Here is a 12,239-nt window from a genome sequence, read left to right as displayed (position 1 = left end):
ACGGCGTAGATTTTGGGAACCCCGCTTCCCAGCCGGTGGGCTGGAGGCTCATTGCAAACATTGGACAAACATTGGAATCAGTACAAACTCATAAACACACACACGCACACACACACACACACATGCACACGCGCGCGCACACACACACACACATGCACACACACACGCACATGCACACACACACACACACACGCAGCAGGCGCCTCCTGACCTTTCAGAAACTGGTTTCACTGCTGATGACTCAACCACAAACACATGTGACAGGATTGTGGAATTTATAGTGGCTTTCTGTCCATATGTGTTTTCTAGATCAAACCCTATGAACAAGCGAATGTCTGTCGTAGGGGGGTCTCTTGATGCTCAGGAAGGGGGTGACCACACAGGGAGAAGTTGGATGACAGTGAGAAATAAACAAAACAAAACAAAACAAAAAACACAGTGTCTATGACTGTGCAGTCAGAGTCATGGGCCCCACACGGCAGCCAAGATCTGCCCAGCAAACAAGGCTTCCCAAATGCTCGGGCACCTCGGGATGGCAGGAGGGAGACGTCTAGGGATTCGCCGGAAGGTTGCCCAGACAAGCCGCCTGGTGCTCTGGGAGCTGTCTGTATGGACATCCAGAACCTTCCGTTCCAGAGGGACGCGCGTCACAGGCACACCAGGAGTCAACGTTTAGATTCAGAATTCGAACAGAGCTCTCTCCTTCACGTGCTCAACATACAGGACTGTTTGCCCCCGGTGCGGGCCACACCGTGAGAGGGGGACATGTGCCAGCACTTGCTGCATGCGAGGACACCCAGTATCTTTTCTTGGGGATGAAGAAATGTTACCCTCATTTGACAGGTGATGCGAATGAGTTGCTCAAAGCAAGAATGGTTCAGAGATGAGGCCCCGAGGTCCCACGCCCTTGAGCCAGGAACCATTCTCCTGGGTTACAGCTCATCAGGAGAGCTCAGGGCAGACTTCTAATTGACGCACCATTTGTTCTACCGGATAGCGCATTAGGTGCCCACGCGCCTCTGAGGCAGGCAATGCGGAGGCAGCTCGGCCGCTGACCCTTCCGTAGAGAATGGGCACTTCACGTCTAACTTGGGAGATTGCTCTCTCCCTGGGCATTCATGATGGTATCCGTTCGCTTCCACTGAGGGGGCCCTGGAGAGAGATATCGCAAATGAAACGGTGCAGGCTGACGGGGGCCGGGATTTCTGGGGATTCCGCTGTGGGTTTCTGTAACTCCCGGCGGGGAGTCAGCGACGGCCCACCTTGACAACACACACAGAACGTCTTGTTTTAAGAGGCAGCTGTGCGCCTCCTGCGGAGTGACCTTGGGCTTGTCGTGTGACCTTGATGAGCCTCCGTACTTCAGTGAAGCATTGTCAGGCAACACCCGAGTCTGGGCTGTGGTGCGGTACCGGCCGGGCACTCAGTCTCAACTCCACTTCTTGTGACTTTGGACAAACTAATTAATTTCAGAGGGACTCAGTTTCCTGATCTTCAAAGTGGGGATAGCAGTAGTGCCTTCTTCTTTTTTTTTTTTTTTAATTTTTTTTATTTATTTATTCATTTTAGAGAGGAGAGAGAGAGGGAGAGAGAGAGAGAGAAGGGGGGAGGAGCTGGAAGCATCAACTCCCATATGTGCCTTGACCAGGCAAGCCCAGGGTTTCGAACCGGCGACCTCAGCATTCCAGGTCGATGCTTTATCCACTGCGCCACCACAGGTCAGGCAGCAGTAGTGCCTTCTTAAGAGAGTTGTTTAAGGCCCCCTGGCCAGTTGGCTCAGGGGTACAGCTTCGGCCCACAATGTCCTGGGTTCAGTTTCTGGCCAGGGCACACAGGAGAAGCACCCATCTGCTTCCCCACCCCTCCCCTACTCCTTCTTTTTCTATCTTCTCCTGCAGCCATGGCTTGATTGGTTTGAGCAAGTTGGCCCCTGGCATTGAGGATGGCTTCGTGGGTTCACCTCAGGCACTAAAATAGCTCATTTGTGGAGCAGTGGAACAGTGGCCCCAGATGGGCAGAGCATCGCCCAGTAGGGGATTTGCTGGGTGAATTCCAGATAGGGCACATGTGGGAGTCTGTCTCTCTGCCTCCCTGCCTCTCACTTAATAGAAAAAAGAAGAAGAAAAGAAAAGAAATCCCAACCACAGAGTGAGCGCTCAGTGAACGGGGCAGGACAATTCCGGCACGATAACCGTTGTTAGCATGGCTTCCTGTGAGGCCCCGGACGCTGACCGCTCTCTCGAGAGGGGGCTGGGAGTCAGTGAAGCCCACTGCCGGCGGAGCGGGTGGGAGTGGAGCGGCTTGGACAGCATCTCACAAACATTGGGGCTGCGACAGCAGCCGTGCGAGCTCGCGCAGTGATTTTTGCTCCAGGACTGTGTTGGTGCTGGTGTCACGGCTGCTCGGAGCGCCCCGGATACTGTTAACGAGCTGTGCCAAGCCCAGCTGCAGTGTTTCCTCGCCATATGCTTCGCACTGAAGCGCGTGGTCTCTGAGACAGGCACGGCGTGGGGCTCAGGAGCCCTGGGCGCCCGTCCGTGGATCAGCCACGCAGAGGAGCCGTGCTCTCCAAACTGCCCCACCCCCCTGACCCCCAGGGGCCGTGTTCTCCTGTGGGGATCATCCCTGTGGTCACCCAGCCAGCACACGTGGTGAGGGGCAGCTGCTCCGTGAGAGGTTCTGTGCTAGGCTCTGGGGACACCGAGGCGGGTGACGCATGGCCTGCGGCTCCCAGGGACTGAGACCGGCCATGACAGGCGTAGGCACAAGGCACAGTGTGACACTGTCCTAAGCTCTGGAATACAGATGGTTATCAAGGACTTTGGGAACTGAAAGGACTTCATGAAAATCTTTGCAATGGAATTAAAAACAACTTTTTTTTAAAATTTTTATTTTTTGCACACGCAGAGGACCTAAATTACCTTTTCCATTCAAGAGAACTCCCCAGATGGGCAAAGGCCAGGTCCCGTCTCCTCGGGCAGGTGGACTGTGAAGACCCGGCATGCATGCCCACCTCCAGCGTGGGGGCCTCGGGCTCCTGTGTTGAGATGGTTACTCGAGCTCTCCGCGTGGGTGGAGCAGATACCTCCTACCGGAAGTCCAGAGTCCCCCTTGGTGCCGACCCCCCGAAACCTGCTGCTTTCCCAGTGGTCTCCAGTCCAGCAACTGGGCTTCTCTTTGACCACTGACTCAGGCCAACCATCTCAGAGTCTCTGCGAGGCCTCTCTCTCTCTCTCTCTCTCTCTCTGCCTCTCTTGCAGATTATCACATCCATCAAGAAAGGCTGTTGTTCCCATTTTTATTTTTTTTATTTTTTATTTTTTTGTATTTTTCTGAAGTTGGAAACGGGGAGGCAGAGAGACAGACTCCCGTATGCGCCCAACCAGGATCCACCCAGCATGCTCACCAGGGGGCGATGCTCTGCCCATCTAGGGTGTCGCTCCATTGCAACCAGAGCCATTCTAGTGCCTGAGGCAGAGGCCATGGAGCCATCCTCAGCGCCCGGACCAACTTTGCTCCAATGGAGCCTTGGCTGCAGAAAGGGAAGAGAGAGACAGAGAGAAAGGAGAGGGGGAGGGGTGGAGAAGCAGATGGGCGCTTTTCCTGTGTGCCCTGGCTGGAAATCGAACTCAGGACTTCCACATGCTGGGCCGATGCTCTACTGCTGAGACAACCGGCCAGAGCCAGCTAGGAAAACGTCTCCTAACATGTAAATCAGGTTATATTCTCCTGGTTCGTACGTATTCTTTGGTGGCATCTCATTATGCGGAGAATAGACCTAGCACCTTCCCCATGGCCTGGAAGGCTCTCCGTGGTCAGACTCCCGCCTATAACATGGACTTGTTTTCTAACTTTCTTACCTTCGCTCACTACCTTCTGCCATGACTGGCCTCTTTCGGTGTCTCAGGCGCCCCGAGATGCAAGAGCACGGGCATGTTCAGACATCCGAACTCGTCAACAAGGTCTTATGTACTTAGGACCGGGGGAGAGGAGAACGGGGTGGGTGGGCGTGCCCGGGAAGGCAGCTGGAAGGGACAGTCAAAGCCTCGTTGGGGGGATGCTGATCTTGCCCCGGGAGAGCAGCCTCCGCTAGTCTTTCCGGAAAAGGAAGACGGAGAGAGGTATTGAAATAGTTGTCAGGTGGGATGGAGAGCCCAGGTGAGAATTCATTCAGCAGGTCTTTATTGAGTGCCAGCTGTTTGCCCGGAAATGGCGTTAGTCCCTGACACTGGTCTTGGGTTTCTTCTGCTTGGCCGGCGGGCTGAGCAACCGGAGACATGCTCCCTCCGGGAGACTTGGAGAACCACCCAGGTTCAGAGTCTGTTTCCTTCTCTGTGGAACTGGAATCGTCACGATCCCTGCTCTGTTGATTCAAACAGTTATGCATGGGGTTCTGTGAAGAGCTCTCCCTTGATCAGAGGGGGCGCTTAGCGGGGTAGCTCTGTGGAGGGAGGGACCGTGTCTGTGTGTTCACTGGTGCACTGCCCACTGTGGAAGTGACCACGTAGGGAGTGGGTGAATGAAGGGTTATAACTGAATCACAACCGCTTCGGGCGGGAGAACTAACTGCTCCCTCATGGACTTCCAGCCGCCTCTGGGCATCTTCGTCCCGGCCCAAAACCCCTACTTAAAACTCACGCCACCCAGTGGTATCTCGGCTCAGTGAGACTGCCTTATACTCGCCCCACATGCAGGACCGTTGGTAAATCACACGGTCCCACTCATCTGTGACACGGTGACCAAAGCCAGTTGGGCCGTCCTGCTCCTCCCTGGTTCCTCCCCTGGTTCCCTTCTGCGCTGAGCACCGAGTGAAACGCACACACGCCCTCCCCGCCATGCACGCACGCACTCACTCACGGGCTCCCGGGCTGCGGGCCATTTCATCTCTGGTGCTTCAGGTATCAAGGACCGGAGACCCACGGAGATCCCGACCGGCTGCAGCCCTTAGGGAAGTGAGGGAGGCGAATCTGAACGGGGCTTTGAAGTAAACACGGACGCTGAGGTCTCGAGGAGAACGGCAGGGACCCGTGAGAGGAGGAATCTGGAAGCCACTCACTGCCTGCAGGAAAAATGCAACTAAGCGAAAAGACACCCCAACGGACAGAGCTCCGGAAAGGGCGGGGCCACATCAACGTACCTACCTTCAGGCTTTTCCTGAATCAGCATTTATTGGGTAGTTTCGCACCAGGACGTGAGTTTCGTGATAGGAGACGATTATCTCGCCGATTGAAATGAGAAGAGGAAGTCAGTGGGTTCCTTAAACTGGGGCTGAGGGGTGAGGAACTCCCTGGCTGGTCATCAGCTGCCAGGTCGGGACGTGCGGTGCAGTTGGTGACGCTGGCTTCCGTCAGCACTAGGATTTTATTCTAGATCCGTTCCTTAGTTCTCATGCTGTTCAACTTCTCTATTTGGCCACATGGAAACATGTTGTTTTTTTCCCTTGTTCTTCTCTAAGAATGGCTGTGCCCATGACCTTGTACTTCTGTACTTGGCTTACATTGTTAAAATTCCGGCACCACAAGGCACTCTCCAAATTGATCTCCCGACCTTCTCCCATTTCATCTTCGTTACTATTCTACGCGGGAGGGACTCTTATCAACCCTGTTTTATTTTTTAAGACCGAGAAGGCTGAGGCTGCAAACGGGGGGTCAGTCACTTCACGGAGGTGAGGGGAGGAGTCGGAACTCCTGCCTCATGCACCCGTGGCTTCTAACGGCAGCGTGCCTTCGCCCTGTCCCTGCCAATGAGACAGTGGAGTCGAGTGCCAGCCGGACAGGCACAGAAACATGAAGACACTCGAAGGGCTTTGAAGAGCGTGTGATTCCCAGAGGAGCACCGTGATGACCGACGGCCCAGGCTGCTGCTTTGATCTGGGGGACCCAGTGCTGCCCGGCCCTGACGCGCTGACGACACCCGCCCCTTGGGAGTCTCGCTGCCCCGCCCATCCCCCTGGCCTTGTCAGCGGGGGCTTGTTGAGGAAGCCCAGCACCCAGGAGCAATTAATTATTGACAGAGCCTGTGAATGAGAGATAAAAGAGAAGTCATTCTTTCTCTGCCCGAGCGACAGTAAATAAATTTAATTACGGTCGGGGAAGCTCGGGGAGCTTGGCCGGCATGAGGGTTTTATTAGCCGAGACATTTAAAAGCATGTCGTGGTAACAAAGAGGTCTCGTGTCATCCTGAATGTACCGCTTTGGGGCGAGGCTGACGAGCGGATAGACTCTAATGGGGCCCGTGGTGGCAGGCGGCCCGCTGTCGCGACAGGTGTTCAGCAGGTCCGTCGCCATGCCTACAGCAAACTGACGTACGACAGGATCCGGGCCTCACTTTGTCCCGGGAAGACCTGCCGTGTTGGGAGGGGGGGACCCATCACATCCAAGTCCTTTAATGTGCTGAAGCTCCCAGACTAGACGAGGCCACGCTGCAGGGGAACACAGATGGAGGGGAGGGTTGGAAGAAGCCCTCTGGGGGAGGCATGGGCCCCGGGGTGGGGTCCGCCACTGACTGGCTTGTGGGCAGTCCCAGGTCACAGAAAGGAGGACCTCCTCCACCCCCACCCCCATCAGCGCTTTGTGGAACCAACCTGTTGCCAATGGTTTTCACGCTGTCGGCCCTCGGCTCACACCTGAACTTGAGGTGAGCTTCAGGCTTTTACGCACGAGGATAATAAGATCGGGGGACAGGTCTCCATGGCTGAGGTCACAGAGCCTGTTTCTCATCCCCGTCTCTGAGCTTCAGCTCCACCTGTCACAGCGCGGCCCTCGGGCTGGGCCCGGGGACAGCGGTCTGTTTTGTCAGAGGGCCTGAGAGGAGCCGTGTTTGGCTCTGTGTGTCCCAGTGTCCTGTGTCCTGTGTCCTGTGGCAGCTGCTCCACCCCGCCGTGTGCAGGAGCCGCGGTCGACAGCCCGGGAAAGCCTGCCCGGGGCTCCGTTCCCGAGGAACTATTTACGAGCGCCGAAATCGCAAGGTCGTATAATATTTATGCATCACAAAATGTTATTATTATGATGCTGTTTTTTTTTTTTTTATTCCAACCATTTAAAGATTTAAAATCATTCTTTGCTGCAAGCATTACACAAACAGAAGGCGGGTAGGAGCGGGCCAACCCCTGGACTCGGTAATCTTTGCGATTTTGTTGTGCTCAACCATTTTTTCAGAAAGCCACTCCAACAATAAAAATAACTTTGATTTATTTAAGCTCCTCCACGTGCCGGATTCTGGGCTAAATGCTCTACAAGCATTATCTCCCTTAATCCTCACGCTGCTCTCCGAAGGAGGTGCTGCTGTTATTATGATCTCCATTTCCGAGATTATAAAACTAATTCACAGAGAAATTAATAGTATACTTGGCTTTAACATAACTGGTAAGAGATAGACCGGCAGTTTCAACCCAGGTGTAAAAAGACTCCCGGCCATGAACCCAAAAGCCGTATGCTGCCGTTTCTGATCATTCTATAATCAGAACTCGAGGGCGACATTTCGGTTAAAAAGAACTTCCAAGTGTTTGTCAATGTATTTTATTTGGTGGCTCCCCAAGATGCTGTTTATGTCACCTGTGTCATGCAACAAGTTAAAATATTTCTGTATAAGAATAACCACTCTCGCCCTGGCCAGTTGGCTCAGTGGTAGAGTGTCACCTGGCGTGTGGAAGTCCCGGGTTCGATTCCTGGTCAGGGCACATGGAAGAAGTGCCCATCTGCTTCTCCACCCCTCCCCCTGTCTCTCTCTCTCTCTCTTTCTCTTTCTATCTATCTATCTTTCTCTTCCCCTCCTGCAGCCATAGCTTAATTGAAGAGAGTTGTCCCAGGTGCTGAGGATGGCTCTGTGGCCTCCACCTCAGGCACTAAAATAGCTGAACAACAGAGCAATGGCCCCAGAGGGGCAGAGCATCATCCTCTAGTGGGCTTGCCGGGTGGATTCCTGTCGGGCTCATGCGGGAGTCTGTCTCTCTGCCTGCCTGCTTCTCTCTTAAAAAAATAAAAATAAAAAGAATAACCACTAACCACTCCCCCTCCTTTCTCACCCTGCTCCAGAAACGTGATGCCTAAGACTGTGGACGGGCAGATCACCATGGAGAAGACGCCCAGTTACTTTGTGACCAATGAGGCCCCCAGGCGCATCCACTCCATGGCCAAGGACATCAAACTGATCGTGGTGGTGAGAAACCCCGTGACCAGGGCCATCTCCGACTACACCCAGACCCTGTCCAAGAAGCCTGAGATCCCCACCTTCGAGGTGCTGGCCTTCAAGAACCGGACCCTGGGGCTGATCGACGCCTCCTGGAGCGCCATCCGCATCGGGATCTACGCGCTGCACCTGGAGAGCTGGCTGCGCTACTTCCCGCTCTCGCAGATCCTCTTCGTCAGCGGCGAGCGGCTCATCGTGGACCCGGCCGGCGAGCTGGCCAAAGTGCAGGACTTCCTCGGCCTCACGCGGGTGGTGACCGAGAAGCACTTCTACTTCAACCAGACCAAGGGGTTCCCCTGCCTCAAGAAGCCGGAGGACAGCGGCGCGCCCCGGTGCCTAGGCAAGAGCAAGGGCCGGACTCATCCGCGCATCGACCCCGACGTGATCCACAGACTGCGGAAGTTCTATAAGCCCTTCAACCTGATGTTCTACCAGATGACGGGGCAGGACTTCCGGTGGGAGCAGGAGGAGGGTGACAAGTGAGGCTGGGGACGCGGGGGAAAGCTAGGGCGGAGCCGAGGAGGAGACCCCGCCTGCAGCCCCAGCCTCGCTGGGAGGGGGGAGGGGCGCAGGCCCGCCGCCTCCGTCCGGTTGGTCGGGACTGCTTCCCCTACGGACGGACAGACGGCGCACCAGCCGGCTGCCTGGGCAGCGGCCTCGGCTTGACCTATTGGATGGGCGCGGGGATCCGCTGCTCCTTCTTGTCTTCCACAGATGGAGTCTGAAGACAGGATGTGGGGATGGCTGTCGTGTAAGGGAAACGAAAAGAAAGGACGGTCCCCTCGTGGGGGTCTGTCACTTTGCTCTGGGAAGCCCCAGCCCCAGCCCTGACTCGGCCCAGGCCCCTGCTGTACACGCCTCTGCTTCGGCTCCTCTCTCCGGAGTGCTCACCGTGGGCCGAGCCCTCCAGGACGCCTAGGGGCAGGGCCCTCACTCCAGAGTGTCTCTCGCCTTCCTGAAAGGTCTCATCCCACAACCCAGTGACTTCCTCCCTCCACACCTGATTACGGGAGGAGCATGCACATTCCTCACCAAAAAAAAAAAAAAAGCTGACACCCCCTGGAAACCTTCCTTTGAAGAGCCCTCCCTCCAAGGAGGGTAGGGTCTCTCTCTTCATGAGTGTCCTGGGTGCCGGAGAAGCTTGGGTAGGCCCTCGCGTTAGATTCAGGCCTCCGGGGGGCTGCTCTCAGAGCAGAGTGAGGGCAGCTGAGCTCAGAGAACCCTGGGCTTGGTAAAGATGAATGTCACCTCTGGGGGCAGAAAAAGAAACCAGTCCTCTTGGGCGGAGGCCCTGTCCCCAAGCACCATGGTTCTGAGACATCCTTTCTGGGTGGGCTCAGTCCCTTAGGGTCCTCAGAGGGGCAAGGGTCAGAGGTTGGCATGTCTTTTATTATGAATAACCCTTCGCCACACAGTGGACAGGGGACTGGTGACCACAGTCCATCTGCCCCACTGTCTCCCCTCCTGGTCCTCTGCTGCTCCGTTCGCTCTGCTCAGAGACGGCACAGAGTGGGCAGTGACAACAGGCTGACCCCACTTGTCATGTCCAGTTTATGGAGGTGGGGGGGAGCAAGGGCTGTCTGGGGCACCCCCTTCAAGGGCTGCTGACCAATGTGTCCCTTCCCATTAGTTTGATTTGATCAAAACACAGCATTCAACCTAAAGTCCCCCGTTCACCAAGCTCCCGAACCAGGAACTGTTTAGTCACATTTGGAAACGTGTGAGTGGCGGGGAGGGAGTGACCTCTGCTCAACTGTTACTCAACTGTCATTTCTCCCACTAAATGGAAACTGTGTTGTTATAAAGCTTCATGCAACCTGATCCTTGATTCCGATGGCTGTTTGTGGGGGCCTCCTCCAGCCCCACCCCGTTCTCAGATCCTGGGGAGCCCCTTCTCAGGGATGGCTGGGAAGACCAGATCAGGTGTCCTCCAGGGGAGGGGGGCTCGTCTGAGAGCGAGAGGACCCCTGAGACAGCACAGAGGATGTGGCTCCTGTGAGCGGGGTCTCTTTCCCAGTCTCGGTGGGTCCTACCAAGGAACGGACCGACACACGCCAGATGCAGAAACAACCTAACAAATAACTTTTCTTTTTTTTTTTTTGGCCAGATAAGAAAGTGGTTATTGAGATGAAGGCAACATATTACACCTTCGCTAACAAAATAAAAGCACATAGAGATAAACACACACGTACACACCTATTTCAAGAAAGCAGATGCATACATGTGTGCTTGTTCAGAAGCGTGCGGGGAGGGCTGCTGATCTGGGCCCTGGGCCCTAAGAGCCAGGAGTGAGTCTAGCCAGCCCCACATCAGAACCAGCCGCACATCAGAACCAGCTGCAGGGTTCTCCCAGCCACAGTCCCGGCGCTCAGCTCAGACGTCTTGAGGAATTAGAATCTCTGGGTGGGGCCCAGGCATCTGTCCTTCCAGAGATATTCTTACGGAAGCTGGGACCCTGGGACCGAGCACAACAGAGGAACGTCTTACCTGTGTGTTTCTTTGTCCTCTCCACCCTCCTCCCCTGCTTTTTTTATTGCAAGGGTCTGTTTAATGATGTGGTTGAAAGCTTACGGTTTGGAATAGAAACGCAAACTTGAGACGTTTTGAGTTCTGTTTTCTGAGGGGTCCACTCCAGCTCGATCCCCAGGACCCTGGGACTGAGCCGCTAAGCCACGTCCCCCTCTTATCAGTGGGAAACATGACCCAGAAACTGTTTCCTAGCCAGAAACACTTAAGTCGGCCTGCTACAACGGAGTCAGGTTAGTAATAACTTCCACCCACTTCAAACGTGAGCATTGCAACCCACGGGAGATTGAATTTCCTATTTGATTTCAATTAGCAGAGCCTAGAGCCTATTTAATTTTCTCTCCCCGCCCTGCCCTCTGACGGGGGGTGGTTCGGAGTGCAGGGGCGGCTGCCGCGGGTGGCCCCAGGGACGGGAGGAGGAGGAACCCCGTCCCGGAGAACGCCATGTCGGGGCCCTGTTAGATACCCTGTGCCTGTGCCGGTGCCATTCTGTTCCTGAAGGGCACGAAGACCTTGGCCCCCACGTAGACCGACCAGCCAGGTAACAGCAGAAACCTCCAGCAGCCCCATTTCTCCCCCCACGGGAGAGCAGGCAAGGTGGGTGGCCATTCCCAGGAAGTGAGCAGGCAAGGTGGGTGGCCACTCCCGGGAAGTGAGCAGGCAAGGTGGGTGGCCACTCCCGGCAAGTGAGCAGGCAAGGTGGGTGGCCACTCCCAGGAAGTGAGCAGGCAAGGTGGGTGGCCACTCCCAGGAAGTGAGCAGGCAAGGTGGGTGGCCGTTCCCAGGAAGTGAGCAGGCAAGGTGGGTGGCCATTCCCGGGAAGTGAGCAGGCAAGGTGGGTGGCCGTTTCCGGGAAGTGAGCAGGCAAGGTGGGTGGCCATTTCTGGGAAGTGAGCAGGCAAGGTGGGTGGCCATTCCCAGGAAGTGAGCAGGCAAGGTGGGTGGCCATTTCTGGGAAGTCCCCGCTACCTTTGGGAGCCTCGCAGGTTGAATGCTAAGTTGAGGGGAGGGTGGCCTGAGCCATCCCACGGTACCCGGCCTCCGGATCGGAGCCTCACTCCTTTAGAAACCTCAGCCCCTGGGTGCTGCCAGCTTCAGGTGGTTTCCGCCCCTCCCATCAGTGGCCGACCCTCCACACCCTTACTCCCGAAGGAGGCGGCTGCCACTGGCGGTCAGAAGCAAGGCAGCAGGGTTTACCCTGGCCGCTCTCTATGTCTTGGGCAAGTATCGTTACCCTGAACCTTAGTTTTTAGATCCCTACAGTGAGCTTCTTTAATCCCTACCGGCCTATCGGCAGAGTCTCTGTGATGACCAAAATGATGGAAAGATACTTCTAAAAAAGTAAAAGGGAAGTATTGTGTTGACACAGAGAAGAGGGACGATGCTGGTGATGCTGACGGGGACAGGAAGAAGATGGAGGGGGAGACAGACGGGAGGGGTGCTCATGCCTCTCCCAGGGCAGCCCAGCTCCGCAGACTTTCATGGTATGTCCTCGGACAGGACAATTACGAGAAGGCAGAGAGGAA

General features: G+C 55.5%; 1 protein-coding gene across 1 annotated transcript in view; it reads left to right on the top strand.

Annotated features, from left to right (window-relative positions):
- The window catches only part of HS3ST4 (heparan sulfate-glucosamine 3-sulfotransferase 4), a 378,222-nt gene extending 368,250 nt beyond the window's left edge, over positions 1-9,972 (top strand). Inside the window, exon 2 of the mRNA XM_066278480.1 lies at positions 8,034-9,972. Within this exon, the coding sequence (XP_066134577.1) occupies positions 8,034-8,670 (637 nt within the window). The 3' untranslated portion in view covers positions 8,671-9,972. The remainder of the gene's footprint in view (positions 1-8,033) is intronic.
- Positions 9,973-12,239: the final 2,267 nt, after the last annotated feature.

The sequence above is a fragment of the Saccopteryx bilineata genome, chromosome 4 (assembly GCF_036850765.1).
Source record: "Saccopteryx bilineata isolate mSacBil1 chromosome 4, mSacBil1_pri_phased_curated, whole genome shotgun sequence".
NCBI lineage: Eukaryota > Metazoa > Chordata > Mammalia > Chiroptera > Emballonuridae > Saccopteryx > Saccopteryx bilineata.
Note: the sequence above shows the minus strand (reverse complement) of the source record. Positions and strands in the feature narration are given on the sequence as shown.